We start from the raw sequence: 19,199 nt of genomic DNA, 5'->3' as shown, positions 1-19,199 counted from the left end.
GCCTTTCTTACGTTCGGGAGCGAAGAAGACGGCGTGATTATACTAGTGTAGAAGACACTACTTTAGACCCCACGTTAGTGTTTAGCCAACACAGTCTGTAGTTAAATTTCGTCCATCGACTTTCCCGTTCGGTCGACGAGTACGGTCCGTTCCGTTGACGTCATGGCTAATCGAGATCCGGGAGAGGGATGGTAATTTAGGAACGGGACGTCGACCGAGCCGAAATGGGCGCGTCGCGTCGCGCGCCGGCGCGGCGGGCGAGCCCAAAATAACCATCTGGAGGGTACGTCCGAAAATCTCCGGGCAACGACACTCGACCGCGGCGCCTTACTCGAACGTAGGAACCGTTTCGATTGGCCCGGTTGCACCCCTTCCCTTCCACTTTCCGCCTAGGCCCGCGTGCAGCTGACTTCCGCGGAGGGAGCGAAAAAATACCGGAAGCGGCCGAGTTCGAAAGGTCCGAATAGCGGGATACGGACAATTTTCTCCGCCTCGATTAACCGGGACGAAGAAGCGTCGACCCTCGAATTTGCCACGCTCTTAACGAGGTAACTGCGTAATTAAAGGAAGGCAGCGTTATAAACGGGTTCTGGCAGCCGAGTGTTAAGAAGTTTGAGGGGGTTTCGAGAGTTCGGAAGTAATTTGGCGCATAACGGGTAAAATAAACGTCCCCGTCAGAAGACAAGTTTCCCTTTGGTGGCGGGAACTTAACTTTGGGCAGGGAGGAAATTATCTTCGGCGGTTTCGGTTTCATCGGAGGAAAGGGAATTTTTCCTACGGGATATTAAAGGCCGTCTCGGTTTTCGGGAGGCGTCTCGGGAAATGGAAGGTGCCCGGTCCGAAGAAACGGGGAGGGGGTGGTCGCGGAGGCGCCGGATTGGAAGGAAGAGGAGGCAAAGGGCCGCGGATCCGACGTAATAATCGCTTCCTCATTGCCGGGCAGGAAACGAGAAAAGACGAGGTAAGAGGCGGGGCGGGAGGAGCGGGGGATAGAAGGAAGGTCTCGTTACCGCGTCACCCGAACGGGAGCCCGCAATTTCCTGTCGCGCCGGGATTTGTTTTCCTTTCATTTCCTGTTAATTATAAGGTCCCCGGCAGTTCTCCGTCGAGATAGCGACGGGTTTTCTTGGTGGCCGTCCAGATGGTTCTCGTCGACCCCCCTCCCGCATGGCAGTCGACTGGGCCTGGCCACGGGCCGGACCGGACCGGAAACGGCCCGGGGTCTCGGGTTACGGCCCGGTGTCGGCCGAAGAGGGCGACGGGAGAAACCCGGATGCGCCCTCTCCCGCCGGTCGTCGGGCTGCGCGCTCTTTCCCACGGCCCACCGGGCGTGGGCGTAGCAAACGAGGACCAGCTGCGACGCGGCGGGACGCCCGATCGACGAAAGACGACGTCGTCCGTTCCGGAGACGACTTTCTCGACACCGGGGACCGCGCGAACGGCCGTTTAATTAGGGACGGCTTTAATCGCCGCGCGGACGGAGGGGGACCCGCCACCTGGACGAGCATCTGTCCCCGTCCTTTATTGTACGATTGAATAAGTGCTCGAAAAACCGGGTTTCATTCTTCGCGGTCCCGGGTATTGTTCCCCCGCCACCTGGCACGTGGCGGGACGCGGGCGCAGGTAACAAAAAATATAATATAAAAACTCCAAAAAGGATCGTCGGCCCGCCGAGAGTGACGTCGGCCCGATAGAGAGAGCGAGAAAGGAGCGACGATGGGCGCAATCGCTATCAATTTCGGGGGTGCTTACCCCGACAATCCGTCTACGGCATCGGAGGGGAACGAAATTTGGTAAACCAAGGACGAATTTCACCGCTGTAACGCGCGTCATCGGGCGCGGACGAAGCCGAATCTCCCGTTGTTAATTGTAAGGAGGGGGAGAAGAGAGAAGTGCACTTTTGCCAAGATCGCTTTCCCAAAAGGAAGAAGAGCCAGAACGGAGATAATTGTCGGAGGTGCAACCAGCGTCCGGGGACGTCTCCGGAAAAGGGCCCGGGGCCCGAGGCGTAAGAGTTCCAGCGCCGGTTTATTAGCGGCCCGGAGGGGGCGTCTTAACCGCCGTCGGCCGGTTATCCGGGCCGATTCCGTCTCGGTCGATCGATGCCACCCGCCAATAAGGTAACGAGAAGCTAAGCCGGCCAGTAATTGTTCGATAACGGGGCGAAAAAGGGTTAGGGAGAAGAAGAAGCGCGCGCCGTAAGAAAAACAAATTACCTTAAGTAGCCGGCTCATAAAGTAGAATTATGGTTTCTGGACCGGTCGTTTCTCTATTAGGGAATCGATTGCCCGATCCTAGCGCCGACGGCAGACACAATACCTCGAAAAAAGTAGAAACCCGTTCCGACACACCTTCGACCCCGCCGGAAACTTCGGGCCCGGGCCTCCGCCCGCCTCCGTCTCCTCCCGCCGCGGTCGAAACGACTCGATTATTTATAGCCGGGGGTCGAGACCGCCTCGTACTTCGGTTTCGGTTGACAGAAAACAGAACGCGACCGCCAACGTGTCGCCGACCGGCGCGCCGACATCACGCGCCGGTCGGCCCGCCGCTTTCTTTTCGGCCGGTTCCGACCCGGTTCGGGCTCGAACGGGACGCTCCGAAATCACCGGCTTACGGCTAGAAGGAGAAGAAGGCCGAGAGACGGACAGATGTCAGGGTCGAGGTTCGAAGTTCGCTCGGCACGCGCCGCGCGTCGCTTCGCTCGAGGAAGAAACCGACGCCGGATCGACTGGCGAGCGCGATAACGCCGCTAAATATACGCGTCGGCGATAGGAAAGGCGGCGCCGCCTTAATTCGGTCGCGCTATTTCGGGCCCACCCTACCGAAAAACCGGGCCGCGGGCCGGGGACCCGAACCCGACGCCTCCCTCGGACCGGAAGCTGCGACCAATCGAAATTCCCGCCTCGGTTGGCGTAAAAATTTCCGTTTCGCTTCCGCCGCCCTTCCGCCGGGCCAGAGATTGGCAGAGACGGGCCCCGCGCGGCCCGCGGAAACGAGTTGAACCCCCGTCTCCTCTTTAAACGCCCGTAAATCATCCCGAGCCCGAGCCCCGCGGAGGCTGTCATCCCTCCCGGCCCGAACGATTCTCTCCCTCCTCCTCCGGAGACCTTCCTCTACCACCGACGTCGGGGTTAAACCGGATGGCGGGAGACGAGTGTAACGCCGTTCCTTCGTCGTCGTCGTCGTCGTCCCCTTCTTCGACCATGGCAGAAATTTCGTCCGTTCCCGCCGGGTGGAGAAGGGATCGGCGACGGCGGAGGCCCCGGATAAAAGGACCGGAGTGGACGTCGTCGTCCGGCCGGGCCCGGCCGATTACGCGTCGCCCGCCGGCGTGTGGGGTCCCCGGCGTCCGGAAAGGGCGAGAGAGGGGCCCGAAGGCCGGAAGGGGATAGAAAAGGTGCGAATACTTACGATGGTGGTCGTCGGACGAGGAGTCTGGCCTATCCCTAACCCAATCCGTGGAAGAGTTGGCGGTGTGTCTGTGCCAGTGCGAGACTGACGCGCCTGCGCCCTGCTCCTCTCGGCTCCCATGGCCGTCCTCACGTGCTCTGAGTCTTTCCGGAGCCCGAGTGGCCGAGATGGAGGGCGAAGCTTCCGGAGAATCCGGAGGGGGCCCGTCCGGCCCGGGCCCTCTGCCTCCGTCTCCGTCCACCCGCCTCTCCCTCCGGAGTCGGGCCCGCGAGGCCGCGCGGGCAGAGTCCTCCGACTTACCGTTTTTCCTCCGAGGATTTGCTTGTTTTCTTCTGGTGCACCTGGGACCTGGCTCTGCCATAATTTCATTTCTCTGCGGGAGAGGTGGAGGCGGCCGTCCGGGTTCGGCAACAGAGTGGGGCCCGAGGAGAGGCCCGCTGCGTGGATCGGCAAAGGGTTGGCCCCTCTGAGGGATGGCTGCGTGGAGGTGACCGGGTGCCAACTGATGCGGCGGCGATTCCCACACCCATCGGACTAAAATTGAAAGAGGGAAGTCGCCCGATCGATGCGCCGGCGTCCTCCCCATTGGCTGCCCGCCGCCCGCTCCCATTGGTCCTTCACTTTGCACCTATCGGGTGGCCCCGCCTTTCTGACTCACCCGACGCTCCGACGGCCTCTTTTTATTCGCGATTCGAGGTGTTTCGTCCATTAAACCCATTTTGCCGTCCCGATTATCCTCCCGTCTCTCCTTCCTTCCTCCCCCGTCCCGTTTTAATCCCGTCCGAATCGCCCTTCCTTCTCCGCGCGCTTTTCCTCCCTTATGGCAAAAGTGCGCGACGCCGAAGAAATTCCCGCCTCGACCGCCGTTCGAACCCGCACCCGAAAATGACGTTTTCCACCCCTTTTTACCGTGGATCCGCTTCCGCCTATTTTGCTCCAATGGTGGGCCTCTCCCGTTCGACTGCGGACCGGTCGTCAGCGCTCTCTAGCGATTGCCGTTAAGCCTAACGTGGAGGCTGCAACTGGTCGTCCGTCCGTCTCGTCTGCAAAATATCCTGCCAGGTAATATCCATTTGCTTCGTTCCGTTCGCCTTTGGGGTTAAACTAGCATTTACTTTTCCAATTCTGTAATGAATCTGCTCCGAGCGAGAAACCCGTACGTAATGGAGTCTAGCTACCGAAAAGGTAAATTTCGGCTCCCGATTATTGCAAAATGTATACGTATTTTTAATCTTCGTTATCGCCACGTCCTTCGTTCGGTAAACTTGCGTAATTCCGAAGGACAAACGTTGGCCATTTACCTTCCCCCGGTTATTGCAAATCCTTTCCCTCGATTTAAGAATGTTTCGTTATAACGTTTTCGCACGCATCTCGATGTGGCGCTGGAAATCGAAATAATATTTTTACACGGGGCAACCAACTGCGATAAACTTTCCCTTGCGCCGCTCCAACAACTCCGATATTAGTCGTCTGGAAAATACGTTTTATTAGTTTATGAGAGAGATCCATAAACATCGTGACACGAATTTACGTGCGAGTGTTAATGGACCTTCAATAAGTTCGTCCGCTTTTAACGTCGATCGCATCTGTTTTCTATTACTTCCAATTAGTTTCTTGAAAAAAGCTTAAAAGATAGCCAACGAGATACCTCTTCTCTTCCCCTGATTACCTTGACCTTAGTTATTGAATGAGGTCGTTTAATGACAGAAGAGAAAAACAACCTCAGATAAACGAAATTCTCTACACCAGTGACTGGTTGCTATTTGAAACGTAGGTATTATGTGATCTGGACAGAGCACCCAGAGGGGTTCAGGCACCCTCCTTAGTAAAAGGAAAATAAATACTACAAAATTTTCTAAAAATCTCTTCTTAATTAAAATTTATTCGTTGTTTATACCGTACCTAGTCCTCTACTTGTGACTTAGCGGGGGCTTGCCGGTGGTTCTGTTCCACCCGCACTGGGAATTGGTGACGGGTCGGTGCCCGGCTGCTTGCCCGGAGTTTTCCGGGTTTTCTCCGCCTCCGTAATGCCTAAATGGGGGCTGGTTACCTTTAAAAGTTCTCCCGGAAGGCATCCCCTAGGTGGAATGCTCTGACCATTGCCCGGCCGTAACTTAATAAGAAAGACGAGACAAATTAGCGGTTGCTGAGCCAGGAATTTTGTTTGAAATTTATCCCTTTGACTCTGCTCTCTCGACGTTAGGTCCCCGGCGCGCTGCTGCTGGCCGTTACGACTTTTCTAAAGATACATTGTTTGACAAAGTACGTTTGTCGTATTTTGGACGTTCCGTCCGCGGTGCATGGGTATAATAATTAAAATAACCGAATTGCCACGTTAAAGGGCGCAGGTACATTTGGGTGCCGTTTCGGATAGATTTGCACATAAGATTACTTTTGTGGGTAAATCTAGACTTGCACTAATATAATGTTTGATTTATTTATATTTATTTAACTATTAGAAAATTACACAGATGAGTATTTATTACATTATGTATTTATTGTGAATTCAGGTATTCATTTAAAATTTTTGATTAAGAAGTAATGTATAATTACATTATGTTAGAGTATAAAATTAAATGAAAATGGCATTGTTTGTTCTGGATCTTTGTTCTGTTCAGTTCGACTGACAAAAATAGTTATTTTGTTAAATTCTATGTTCTTTTGCCATTTAGTTAATTATAATGTCGTGTTTTATTTCCTATATTATAACTTTATAATGAAAACTTCAGTGGTTATAAGAAATTTATCATTGTATATTTTGTTTCAGTTTGGCATTATGGTAGAAACTTGATTATCCAAAACACAAGTATCTGAAATGGTTTAAAAAAAAAAAACAAAACAAGAACATGTTTGCATTATGCATACTGTGGATTATAATAGGAGACCGAATTCTCTGGGTAACTGGAAATTACTGCGTTGTCTGTCGATTGTAGTGCTGCAAAATTAGACCAAATACATAATGTTAGATTAAATTTTGAATAAATTAATTTGCGTTCAAATATAATAATTGCATTACAGTATTCGTAGTTTGTAAAACTTTAAATGCATGGTGCTTGATGTATCCGAAACTCTGTATATAGTAGTAGTAGTAGTGGTCCCATCGAGTTCGAATAATCGAGTTTTTACTGTATATTTAATTATGAATTAATGATTAATTCCATAATTGCTAATTATGTTAGCTCGATATTATGAATTAATTTTTTTTAATTTTATGCTAGTAAATTGTAGATTTGCATTTGAGCCATATTTGATATTGAAAAGGTAATTTTTTTTTTTTTTTTTCCAATTGGTTTTAGATTATCAGAAAATTGAAAAACTGATTAAACAATTTCTTAACATCAATTAAAAATTTTGAAGTTAAATTTTGTAAATTGTCTATTAAAATAATAAAATTCTCAATATATTTAGTTTATAATGATAAAGAATTCCATTAAATATATGTATATATATTACATAGTGATTAAGGAAATTAAAACATATACATATATGTCTTATTAAATTAATAATGTAATTTTTCTAACAAAAAAATAGTGTTACATTAATTTTTCATATTTTTTAGCAAAATTTTACTGTAATTTTTTAATTTGAATTACAAGATTTAACTGTTTTACAACTGTAATTTAGGTATTTTTACAATTTTCATAGTAGTAGTAGTAATTTCCGCAAGAAAAAATTGATATCAAGTGAGTATAGAGAAGGAAGAGCTAGATGTAGTAGAAAGAATTCAATTTTAAATGGATCCCTTCTGAAATATCATTATTTGTAAGATTGGCCTCAATTAGATTTTTACAGTTGGAAAACAACTATCGATAATGATAAAAATTTAACAAACACAATTGATCATCATAATTCTATTGTGAATTATTTAAAGTTACTTGTGTTAAAGAAGTCAGATCCATTTTATGTTGTCTTGAGATGTAATCTGCCACAAGGTGACAGGTTAGTTTAGAGAATTCAATAATTAAAAAATTTCTATAATTTTGTTTCAAACAAATTTTAAATAATATATGTATTTTTAAAGTTATCTGAAACAAACTAATGCATATATGGGGGTCGATTAATAAATGGTGGCGACTATTTTTTACCTCAAACTACAAGACTTGTCTGGAATATTTAATGCTCGTTTTAATCCTCATTACATTATGAACAATTTGATACTAGTTCCGTAATTGTACACATAGTACTTTTGGCACGATGATGTCGGCAACAGATTTGTCTAGGTTATCCTTCTACACTCGTTTCAGCTGTGTACTATTGTCACGTTTGAGCAAAAGTGTTATGTGAAAATTGCTGACGAGTGTGGAATAACGGCATGTTTGTATTACGAAGAATCAGTAAAAGTTGAAAGCACAAATGCTCTTATTGTTTGGTAGCAAGATGGTTTAAACTGTTTACGGGGAGCAGAAGTCTGAATGTTGACAAACAATGCAGCATCTGCCCAGTTATCAAGTTTTTGAGATAAGAAATAGTTGCCACTATTTATCAGTTGACCTTCATATATATACACAATAGAATTTAAATTGTTTACTTTTCAGTCAATATACTGCATAAGCCAGCATTTACCTCTTTAAACACAATCTTGACCAAAATCACCTTAGTTCGTTCAAGATGAAACTGATCAAAGTAAAAGATATTTCACCGATTTTACTATACAAATTCCCCCCACAGCCTGAGGGGTAAATTTTGTCTCCAGGTGTGCCAATAATTGAAATTATTTAGTTATCTCTATTCACATGACATCTCTATTCTTTATCCCATAGAAACACACATGTTTGTAATGTATGTGTATAATGTATTATGCCATATGTGTGTATGACAAAGCTGATGAAAACTATATACTGTAAGCATAAAAAGAGGCAAATTATATATGCTCATTAGCACTTTGCTTGACTTCACAATTTGGTAAAAATCTCATCTATCTTGATTTCTTTTGATGCCACTTTTTTGTGTATTGAATACAACACTGCTTGATATTAGCAATGTCATGTACAGTATAGCCTGTTTGTTTATGCTGAAACTCATTGGGAAGGTCTTCACGACTTGGAAATACTCGATGGCCTTGCTAAATTTTGGTGCTACACTTGGACCAGCGACAGTGTTCACTAGGTGATTCCTCCTCAATAATATCAGCCAGCCTACTCTTTGTACAATTCTTCAATTGTACATATCCCAAACATAACAAGTGCATCATCAAACTACAAATTTCCAGAAACACCCAAATATTAACTAAACATTGAAAAACTCAAAGTTTAAAATAGATTTGGGTAGGAAAAATCCGTTATTCCGAGTAACAAATCCGCTAAAAGGAGGTAAAATTATATTAATTTGGCAGGACCTGAAAAAAATCCATTATTCCAAGAAATCATTGTTCCGTGATTTGTTAAAATAAGATTCTACTCTAAATTAGAAAAGACTATACCACTTTCATTGAGATATAACTGTAATACCTTTCTTACATGTGATTTATTATGGAAAGGACATCTAGTTACTAAAAGTCATATGAATAGTTATAAAAGTTACAGCTCATATACTTTTAATTCCTCAATGTTCTGGTCTTAGTGATTAAATATACAGTTCAACCAAAAAAATGGGTTTGGGAAGATTTATATAGGACAGTAAGCAACAGCAAAAAATTTATTAAAAAGTTGTCTTGGTAAGAATTATTGTACTGTATATCTGGTCTACCTGTAAATATATTTCAAATTAAAATCAGCATCAATGAAATATTAGTTTACACAGTATATTAATCACTGCATGTGGGATATGATTAACTTATAACTTATGATTTTTAGTACCTAGATGTCCTAGGCTAAGATGTGATAGTAAAACACTGTAGTGTGCCTTTATTTATGCTTTACCATTTGGAATAGTTGGTGCATTGGCCATTGGAAATGGCATGTGATAGTGCATTTGTTTACACTGAATTTTTATCATATTAATAAGAGGAACACTTGGTAACTTTGATTCTCAAAAAAGCACAGTCCACTGCTTTATTTGGAGAGATCTTTATCTATCAAGTGCTTTCAGAGCTGTGCTCCATTGTCAGGGTGCCAGTTCATATATAGCAAGAGTGGTAAAACTATGGTACTGTACAGTACATGTGCTCAAAGTTGGGAGAAATAATAGAAATATGATTTTGGTTTATCACCTGTATTTTTTTCCTCCTTCAATTATTCTTTGTTTATTACCTGACCATCATTTTTTCAGTCAGCTTCTTTATATCTATACTAATTAAAGCATATTCATTTCATTTCTTTAAATATCATCAATACAAGTCTAAAACTTTGGCATGTATAAACATTTTTAAAGATAATTATGTTTGCTATGTGGAACTCAAAAAGGTTTGCCATCCCTGATGTAGAGTATTCAAAACCAAAATATTCTTGTTTCTTTTCTCTTCTTTTTTTTTGTAAGTTCAATAATTTGAATGTAATAGTTATTGAAATTAGAAAGGAAGGGACATGGAGAGAAGGTTGTTTTCTATTTGGTTTTTGAGTTTGATTTTTATTTATTTTTGTTACGTTCATTATAAAACCCTGAAGATATAGAACACAGCTGCAAAAGCACTTGACGAAGATCGTTAATAAAGAAAAACTTTCCAAATAAAACCAAAACTCCAAAATAACTCTCCAAAGTGAATTGTGTTTTTATTTGTAGTAATAATCTCCAGTTAATTATGTAAGCTTGCCATACCCAAGTTTTGTTGGAAATATTTTTGACAGTAAATGGTGCATGGCAATTATTAGAAGTACAATCTGATTTGTATTTTGTACCTGCTATATAACTTGAATCCTAGTTTTGAAGAGATTTTTTTGTTCCACACTTAAAAAGTCAGATTATACACTTGCATATATGATAAATTATTCAAATCTATTACCTAGATCTATTTCAAAACATATAATTTAAAAAAAAAAACTTTCGGATTTTATTTTATAAACTTTATCTGTTCAAGTTGTTTTTTTGTTTTGAAAGTTTATCTACTTTCTGAGCTGTGCACATCTTGGTACCAATTTTTTGCTGTAGGAATGATGCAATTATAGAATTAACTAGCTCTGTTACGTGTGACTATTTATTATTCTCACATGACATACTACTATGTATATAGTAAATATGACTATTTGTTATAAGCCAAAACATCATACACTGTACATTTACATTTGATTATTTTTATAAAACTTGAAAGAAATGATAATAGCAAATTAAAAAAATGGTAAAACAGATACTGTATGTAGTATTTAGATTCTTTCAAAATAAAAATAAGTCGTTTAGGTGAATCTGGATGATATTTTGTTTGGAACGAATGTAGATGATATTTAATACTTTGTCAAAATATTATCTCCTGTCAGTTATTAAATGGTTTATTTGTTGACGTAAGAGTTATTTCATAGAATTTATTTTCAAAGATACCACGTAACTCAGAAATAGTTAATAAAAAATAATAATTTTAAGTTAACCATCAAGTTTTATCAGCTTAGGATTAAGTGTCAAAACTTAATTATTAAGGAATAATTGTTGTTAAGTATATTATACCTTTCACAATAAATAATGTTTCTTACTACAGATGTTTTTTATTTGAAAAAAAAATTTTTTCTAATTTAGTTTTGTATGTTCCTTCTATTGTCAAAGCCACTTAAAAGGAAAACACACGTAATTTGTTATGATTAAAAATTTCTAGTTATAAAATATCTACTTATTTTTCTTATATTTCCAGAATACATTGTTGATATCACTTTAATGTTAATTTTTATTTCTTATTTAATAAGCAATTTAGTTTCTATACAATCTTACATAAGAAATTATTTAATGGGCCAAGGCGAACTGTTGATTAGCTGTCCAGAAGAATGTTTGTTTACCTTTTTTTTTTTTATGTAAAACAATAATGAGAATATATGCTTCTTCAGTCAGCTGTATTTTTTAATCTTGCATGAAAATAAAGAAACTGTGATGTTTATAAGGCATTGCATCATGAGAAAAAGTAGCCCAAAGTTTTCTGAATTAATAATAAAAACAAGTAATAATATAATAACAGCATTAATAATAAACATATAATCATTATTGTCGTCATGTAAAATCGTACCAAATTCCTGCATGATGGATCGGGAAAGTTTTTGCTATAATTAGGTGTTTTCTGTAACAAGGGTTCATTGTAACAAAGACTTACTGTGTATACTTCTCTTGAAGTTTATCAGCTGGGCAGCCAGGAAAAACCATTCAATGCACATATGGCAATAAGATTATTTAGGACAATAAAAGTTCCATTTTCTTGTTAGAGCTAAAAAGCAAAATTGGTTTTAATAAATGTTTGTTAATAATCCATGTTCTTGTATGCACCTAAGTTATATTTCATTTGTACTTGTAATAATAAGAGCACTAACAGTCCCACAAGAAAATGTTCTTTGTTCTACGAGGGCTATTTTTTAAATAAGGTCCGTTTGTGAATAAAAGTGAGAATAATGCGCAATCACGGCAGTATGCATATGCTTCTGCTCCGAGCAAGCTTGGCGCGCGTTTTGACGCCATTTGCAGCCATATCGTCTGTCTGTATGCTGAGCTGTAAAAGTTTAAAATGTTTAAGAAAATTGAGTCTCCCGCCGACTGTGAGATACGATCTGTTATTCGATTCTTGAATGCAAGAAACTTGGCAGCAGCGGAAATTCACCGTCAGATTTGTGAAGTTTACGGTGATAATGCTACGAGTGACAGTAAAGTTCGAAAATGGGTAAGAATGTTCAAGGATGGGCGAGTTAATGTGCATGATGAGCCACGCCCTGGCCGACCTTCTCTGATTTCTGAAGATTTGATTCGTGATGTGGATAACAAAATTCGAGAGGACCGACGATTCACGATTTCAACGTTATCAATTGAATTTCCACAGATTTCAAGATCAGTTTTGTATACCATTGTTTCGGAGAAACTGAATTATCGAAAATTGTTTTCTCGGTGCGTTCCAAGACTGCTTTCTGACGATCACAAAACAAAAAGATTAAACAGTGCTTTATCGTTTTGACTCGATACGATCATCCACACAGTCCAGACCTTGCACCCAGTGATTTTCACTTGTTTCGATACTTAAAGGAGTTCCTTGGTGGTCAACATTTCAACGACGAAGGAGAAGTGAAAACTGCAGTCGTGGATTGGGCTTCTTGACAGGCGGCAGATTTCTTTGAAGTCGGAATTCAAAAAATTGTTGAGCGGTATGACAAATGTTTAAACAAAATGGAAATTATGTAGAAAAGTAGATAAAAGTATGTAGAATATAGAAAAAAATATATTTTAATGATATTTACAGTATTTTTCTTCTTATTAAAAAACGGACCTTATTTTAAAAATAGCCCTCATAGATTGCATCTCTATCAGTTGCATCCAAAACATAGGTTTGAGTAACTATGTGTTTTGATCTTTTTGTCACCGCCATAAGTGATTTTTTGGCATGGATTGTGAAGCTACAGGTATATAATTGGCTTGTTATAATTGTATTATTAGATCAACTAATTATTAAATTGTTGTTGAAAAATTTATGATTTTGTAAGGTGCAATTTCATCCAATAATTTTAAGTAATGATTTTTGTGTGATGCCTTTAAAAAAGTTCTACTGAGTAGTGTTTATATGTTAGTTTTAATTATACAGATGAAATAATGATAAATATAGCTTTCCCAAATGATCCCTTTATTATCTAGACCTCTTTGTTTACACGTAGTTGTGATGTATTTACTGCATTTTGCAAAAAAAGGCATCTGTATTTTATGAAAATTTTGTGTTTTATTTTAACAAACACAAAATTTTCATAAAATACAGATTCCTTTTTTCCCCAGAATTCCACTTCACAGGGGTCTATTTTACCCCTGTGAAGTGGAATTCTGCAGTTTTCCTATGTATTCCATGCTTTGGGATGCTGCTAAGTAGATTCCAAGCTAAAATATTCATTTTTACGGAGAAAACTCTTATAATCCTAAATAGGATTATAAAAGTTTAGTGGATTGCCACTGCACTTATAGCAATCAACACTGGGAAGAACACTGGAACATTCTCAGTATTTTGTGAAATTTTTTATCTGTGCTGCATCATGTCAGCATTCAAAAACTTTTGGATTTTGTAGGTTTTTGGAATTTCAGATAAAGGATTCTCAAGCTTTTATTTGAAATACAGTGGTCCTTGATTTAATGGACTAATCAGGAGAGATGGTATATGCTGTTGTCAAAAGTTCGTTAAATTGAGTATATTTTAAAAATACAGTCGACTCCGCATAAGTCGACACCCGGATAACTTGACACTTGTCAGTTACGTAGTCAGCTTTTTGTGGTCTCAGCTGACTTACATAGGCATTAATGTTATTAACCTTAAAAAACTTGGTTTACTCGACATCGTTTAACTCATCACCACTGGATAAATCAACATACCTTTTCTGTTTCACACTTTTTAGACATTTGATAAGTTGACTAAAAAGTGCGAAACAGAAAAAGTATGTTGATTTATCCAGTGGTGACGAGTTAAACGATGTTGATTAAACTGAGTTTTTTAACATTAATAACATTATTGCCTATGTAAGTCGGCCGGGACCACAGAAAATTGACTAATTGACCTACGGTGTCGAGTTATCCGGGCATTGACATATCCGGAGTCGACTGTATATTTTAATAATGTACTGGATGTAGTAAAATGAGTAAATATGAATAAAATATAATAATATACATTGAGTAATTTACACTCATTGACTCAATCTTTCAGCGTGCTCTACTCTCAAGTAAAGGATTCAAAATTTTTCCTATAGGACAGAAAATTTTGTGTTATTTAAATCTGAAGTCTCTTAAATACTGTACACAATTTAATTTCTGACTCTATAAAATGCAATGTCACAAACTGCTGTAGCAATCCCCAAACGATTTTCATTAAAGCTAAATACCCAAAGTGGAAGTGAAATTTGAATTTGCAATCTTAAGCAAAGATACTAGCCTTAAATTTTGATGTCAGCTTTAATAGATTTTAAGATTCATGGATGTTGGGTTGGAATTTATAAATTTTTTATTTTAAGTTTTTTAAAAGCATTCTCCCTCACAAAAAATTAGCCTGAAGAGTGAAAGCCATATGTAATGTTTAGCTATATAATTTTAAATGTTTGGTGGAAGATAGAAAAAGATTAGAAACAAACAGATAAAATACTTAATTTTTCCACCTCTCCTAGGAGAGGTGGAAAAATTAAGCAATGGTCTAAAGCAGGGGGAACTTACCACACATGTGCCCAAAATGGCACATTGAAAAATCATCTGGCACATAACCTATCATGCAATTTCAGTTCATCACTTGTCTTTTTCAATCATCCTTTCAGTTTATCACTAGATCATCTGTTTTTCATTAGCTTCTTTACATTTATTCTAATTAAAGCATATTTGTTTTATTTCTTTGAGTATCATTATTTGAAGTCTAACTTTTGCACATTTTTAAAGATGTTTGTGTATTATGTGGCACATGGACTCAAAAAGGTTCACTGTCCCAGGTCTAAAGTAAATATAGTAAATTGTTGTTAATTTAAATTTCAAAAAATCCAGAAAGATTTTGAATTAGCCAACATTCAAATTATGGAAATGTTTAAAGAAATAAAAAGTTAGGAAACATTTTACATGTAGAGAGAGGAAAACACTGTCGTATTTTTATTGAATCATAAAAGTTAAATTTAAAGACATTATAAAATTAATTTGCAGAGAGAAGTTGAGCTATTTTAGCACTGGGATAACAATAGTTAAAATTTCAGGAAGATTCATTTACAGATTAAGAAGGCAAGTAGACAAAAAGGTATGACTGGAAAGATCAATTAAATCATTTAGTCCAACCATCTTTCTTGTATATTTGTAATAAATATTTTAAATGTATGGTACAGTACAATATATTTTTGTTTACATTTTCCTAGAATGTGTTAAAATTTTCAATTAATAATATATGTAATGTTTATATTAATGTAGAATGATAGTACAATCTTAAAAACTCTAAATAACAAAAGTTTACTGTATTATTGCTAATGAAAAACTACTGAAAACATATTGCAAGCTTCATAGAATATTTGCAATCTAACCTAATCACCTTAGACCAGGGATGGCCCACAAGATTAGCTCATCTGGCCCTCTGCTACACTGTGATACAAATGAGCTAAAATATAATTGTTTATAAGGAAATATCATAGATTGTAGGTAAACTTATTTTAATTTTTTTACGTAGTAAGTGTCTTCTTCTGTCTGTGCCTTCTCCCAGAAGGCACAGACAGAAGAAGACACTTACTACGGAGGTTGGCGGCCAGCAAATACCACTGTTCACTTTTGAATAGTTTCTGTATCCAGTCCCATCCATTTCTTGAGGTCGTCCATCCAGCCCTATCTTCTTCTTCCCCTTGATCTTTTTCCATCAATTTTGCCTTCTAATGTGGGGATTTCATATTTTCCCCCTCAATGTGTGTCCACTTTTTCTAGTTTTCTCTTCTTAATTATATTTATTAATTCTCGTTTTGTGTCTGCCATCTGTAAAACTGTTTCATTAGTGGTCGGTCTTGCTTGTCCACTTGATTTTCAACATTCTTCTCATTGCCCACATCTCAAAGGCCTCAATTTTCCTCTCCATATCTTTCCGTAGTGTCCGTGTTTCACATCCGTAAAGCAAAATGGGCCAAAATGTAGCATTTTAGCATTTTTAGTCTTAATTTAAGCTTAATTTCTTTTCACACACAATGTTTTTCATCTGGTTAAACTTGTCCTTAGCCTGTCAAATTCTGCTTCTAATTTCCTTTGTTAAATTATTGTTTGAATAAAATCTTCCTAAGTAGCAGAAGCTATCTACCTATTCTAGGTTCTTCCTTCTGCATTTCAGCTTTATTGTGTGCCTGTCTTCACTTATACACAGTCTTCTTTGTATTTAATGTGAGTCCCATTTCTTCACTTTTTGATACTAGTTCGTTTAACAATATCTGTAATTCTTTTTCTGATGTAGTGAGAATGACTGTATCGTTCACATATCTGAGATTGTTGATGATTATTTCATTAATCTTTATACCTTCACAGTAAGTGTACCTAAGTAAAAATGCCAGAAGTGGTCCAGTCTGATTTTTGCATCTTACAGTAATATAATTATTAGAAAAATCAGTGAAATAAAAAATTTGGCAACTTTTTGTGCCTTTGGATATCAGAGCGCTGTTTGTGTACGTATCTGCAATGAAGTTTATAACAAAAGTGATTACGAGCAGCAATCGTGTTTGTGTATTAGTAAATAAATATGCTGGTTGTCCTTGTTTTGTGTACTGTGTTGAACAACATGGTTATGTGGCTCACGCTCGTCAGTCTCTCAGATATGTGGCTTGCTGTGATAAAAGTTTGGTGATCCCTGCTTAGACTATTAGGTCCATCAAACGTAAGTTATTCCACGACTTTCTTACTTTTAAAAAATATTGCAAAAATATTTGTCATGAAACTAGAGAGTAACCTTTTCTTGTATCTTAACATTTTATTTGTAATTTTATCATTTATATTAATGTTTTTATTTTTTAAATGAAACTATTGTTATGCAGGCAGTTATCAAAAGTTCTTGTAGAATGCTACTTGTAAGTCAATTTGAAATAAAATAATTTTCCGACAAATTTATTGTTAACGTATCAGGAAAGTCGGAATGTTATTGCTGAAAATTAGTCATTGGAAACATTATTTTATTCCAAGATAATACAAAAAACTTAACGATAGTGTTTGCCATCATTTCTATTTAATAGAATTAATTTTTTATATGAAATGCCAGGTGTTATGGAAGTTATCAACATCTTAGGCATTGACAACACTGCTTGACCGTCAAGTGCTTATAAATTTGTATTTTTTCTAAGGTTCTCATTCTTATACAGTCTTCCACCTTTTAAATAATTTTATCATCTCCCCATAATTTTGTTGTTGAGTAGAGAGCCAAATGTGGGAAGAAGCTAAATGGGTGGAAGATGGTATGAGGGCAAGAACTTTAGAAAAAATACAAATTTATAAGCTCTTGATGGTCAAGCAGTGTGTGGATGCCGAAGATGTTGACAACTTCCATAACATCTGGGTATTTCATATATAAAAAATGAATGCTATTAAATATTGTAAGACTGTACACCCACTGTTCATTCCTGTATCTATCTAATAATTTCATTAATTTTTGTATTTTTATATATTTACTTTACACTTATGTATTTTTACTTAATAAATTATTTGTAATGACATTTAAATGTTGGAATGTTTTTAAATATTTGAAATGAAATAAATACAAATATTTTTTTTACTGTGAATCTTTATCTTTGTGAACCTAAAGGGTTCACAAAGATTGAACTCACAGTAAAAAAATCCTATGAGGATCAAACGTACTTATTCATTAAACTCTTATATAAGAAACAAACCTTTTTACCTGCAATATCATTATTACTATAGTACACTTTTGCAGGATAGGGGCAGAAAACTAGGACTACTTGTTGGTATTGCCTAGTGAGAAAAGAGAATCAGAAAGGGGTAAGTGGTGTAGGATTGAAGGGAAAGTAAAAAAGTGTGAAAGGAAAGTTGGTGAAAAAAGAGTTAATGAGCTCCTGCATTGCATTTATTAAAACAAATAGCTACAGTAATGCTACATATATATATAGACAGAATATATACAATGAATGCTAATGATAAAGCATAAGTGGGTATACATTATAACTCCAAACAAAAACATATTGACTGCAAGTAGACATTTAACGATAACGATGCAGTATAACAAACCGGTGGATAGAACATACTTGTATACATAGTAATGCACTTGTGGATAAACATTACTGAACAGAACACTGAAGTTTCTTAATGACTGAATAACTGCATTGTCAATTGTTTGGCCTGACAACGAGTAATGGCACTAAGGTTTTCACTCTAGGAGGGACAGTTGGAACAGAACATTTGTAAAGTACTTAATTTTAGTATCTTAGGAAACTGACTATAATTACGGTCGGTAAAACTTCCGTTAACCTAATGGGTACTTTACGCGGATTCGAGATTAGTTTGCCAGGCCTGGGCTTTTAAGCGTGCACCGAAAAATTAGTAATAATAACGATAAATATCAAGTCAGATCAAAAGTTCAAATATATTTAATTAGCAACTAGAATGTACTACGTACAAATGTCAATAATCCAAACAAAATTTATTAACGAAAATCAACAAGTCAACCCGACAATAAACTTAGCTACTTAGCTTAACTTAATAATAATTTCTCCTTTGAAAATTCGACAAATCAAATACTTAGAAACTATGAACAAAATCTCTTACTAATTAAACGTCTATCCGTCACCTCACTATACGAAGAAACTATTACTTCCTCAATCCTTTCGATATCGTCAAATCGTCAATCAACTCCTCTTTAACACCTTGGATCGTCCAATTATCAATCTGGACTTCTATCAGAAAATACTTCGCTTTCGAATTAACCTCGCTCTCACAGTCGCCTCGATTTGGAATTCACCTCGGTTTGGAAATCACCTCTCCTCCTTCGGTTAACGTACGGGTTTTATACTGTGAGGTGACGTCACACTTGAGCTGGGTTACTCCCCTTATTTACATACTTAGTTGCTAACATTAACTTTCTGTTCTGGCAGCTTTAAGTTTCCGACAAAGCTTATAAACTGTTTACAAAATATTTATCATAATTTTCTGGGATGTTTAAGACGGTTTATCAAGTATTTCTCTATTAGTGATTGTGGGGACTCCCCCCTCCATTTTTTTTTCTGCGGACTGTTACTTCCGCCGGGCAGCGCAAGTGCGCAAGATTTTTTCCT

At 38.5% G+C, this 19,199-nt stretch overlaps 3 protein-coding genes across 3 annotated transcripts in view; 1 reads left to right on the top strand and 2 right to left on the bottom strand.

Annotated features, from left to right (window-relative positions):
• The window catches only part of LOC136987106 (zinc finger E-box-binding homeobox protein zag-1-like), a 31,453-nt gene extending 27,399 nt beyond the window's left edge, over positions 1-4,054 (bottom strand). Inside the window, exon 1 of the mRNA XM_067284774.1 lies at positions 3,712-4,054. Coding sequence (XP_067140875.1) covers positions 3,712-4,021 — 310 coding nt within the window. The 5' untranslated portion in view covers positions 4,022-4,054. The remainder of the gene's footprint in view (positions 1-3,711) is intronic.
• LOC136987081 (uncharacterized) overlaps positions 4,040-19,199 on the top strand; it is an 86,139-nt gene continuing 70,979 nt past the window's right edge. Inside the window, exon 1 of the mRNA XM_067284740.1 lies at positions 4,040-4,473. The gene's annotated coding sequence lies outside the window, so the exon portion shown is untranslated. The remainder of the gene's footprint in view (positions 4,474-19,199) is intronic.
• LOC136987102 (deoxyuridine 5'-triphosphate nucleotidohydrolase-like) overlaps positions 18,054-19,199 on the bottom strand; it is a 359,911-nt gene continuing 358,765 nt past the window's right edge. The window contains exon 7 of the mRNA XM_067284769.1: positions 18,054-18,064. The gene's annotated coding sequence lies outside the window, so the exon portion shown is untranslated. The remainder of the gene's footprint in view (positions 18,065-19,199) is intronic.

This window comes from Centruroides vittatus, unplaced genomic scaffold (genome assembly GCF_030686945.1).
Source record: "Centruroides vittatus isolate TY-2023 unplaced genomic scaffold, ASM3068694v2 scaffold_1444, whole genome shotgun sequence".
Lineage (NCBI taxonomy): Eukaryota > Metazoa > Arthropoda > Arachnida > Scorpiones > Buthidae > Centruroides > Centruroides vittatus.
This window is presented reverse-complemented; position numbering and strand designations above follow the sequence as displayed.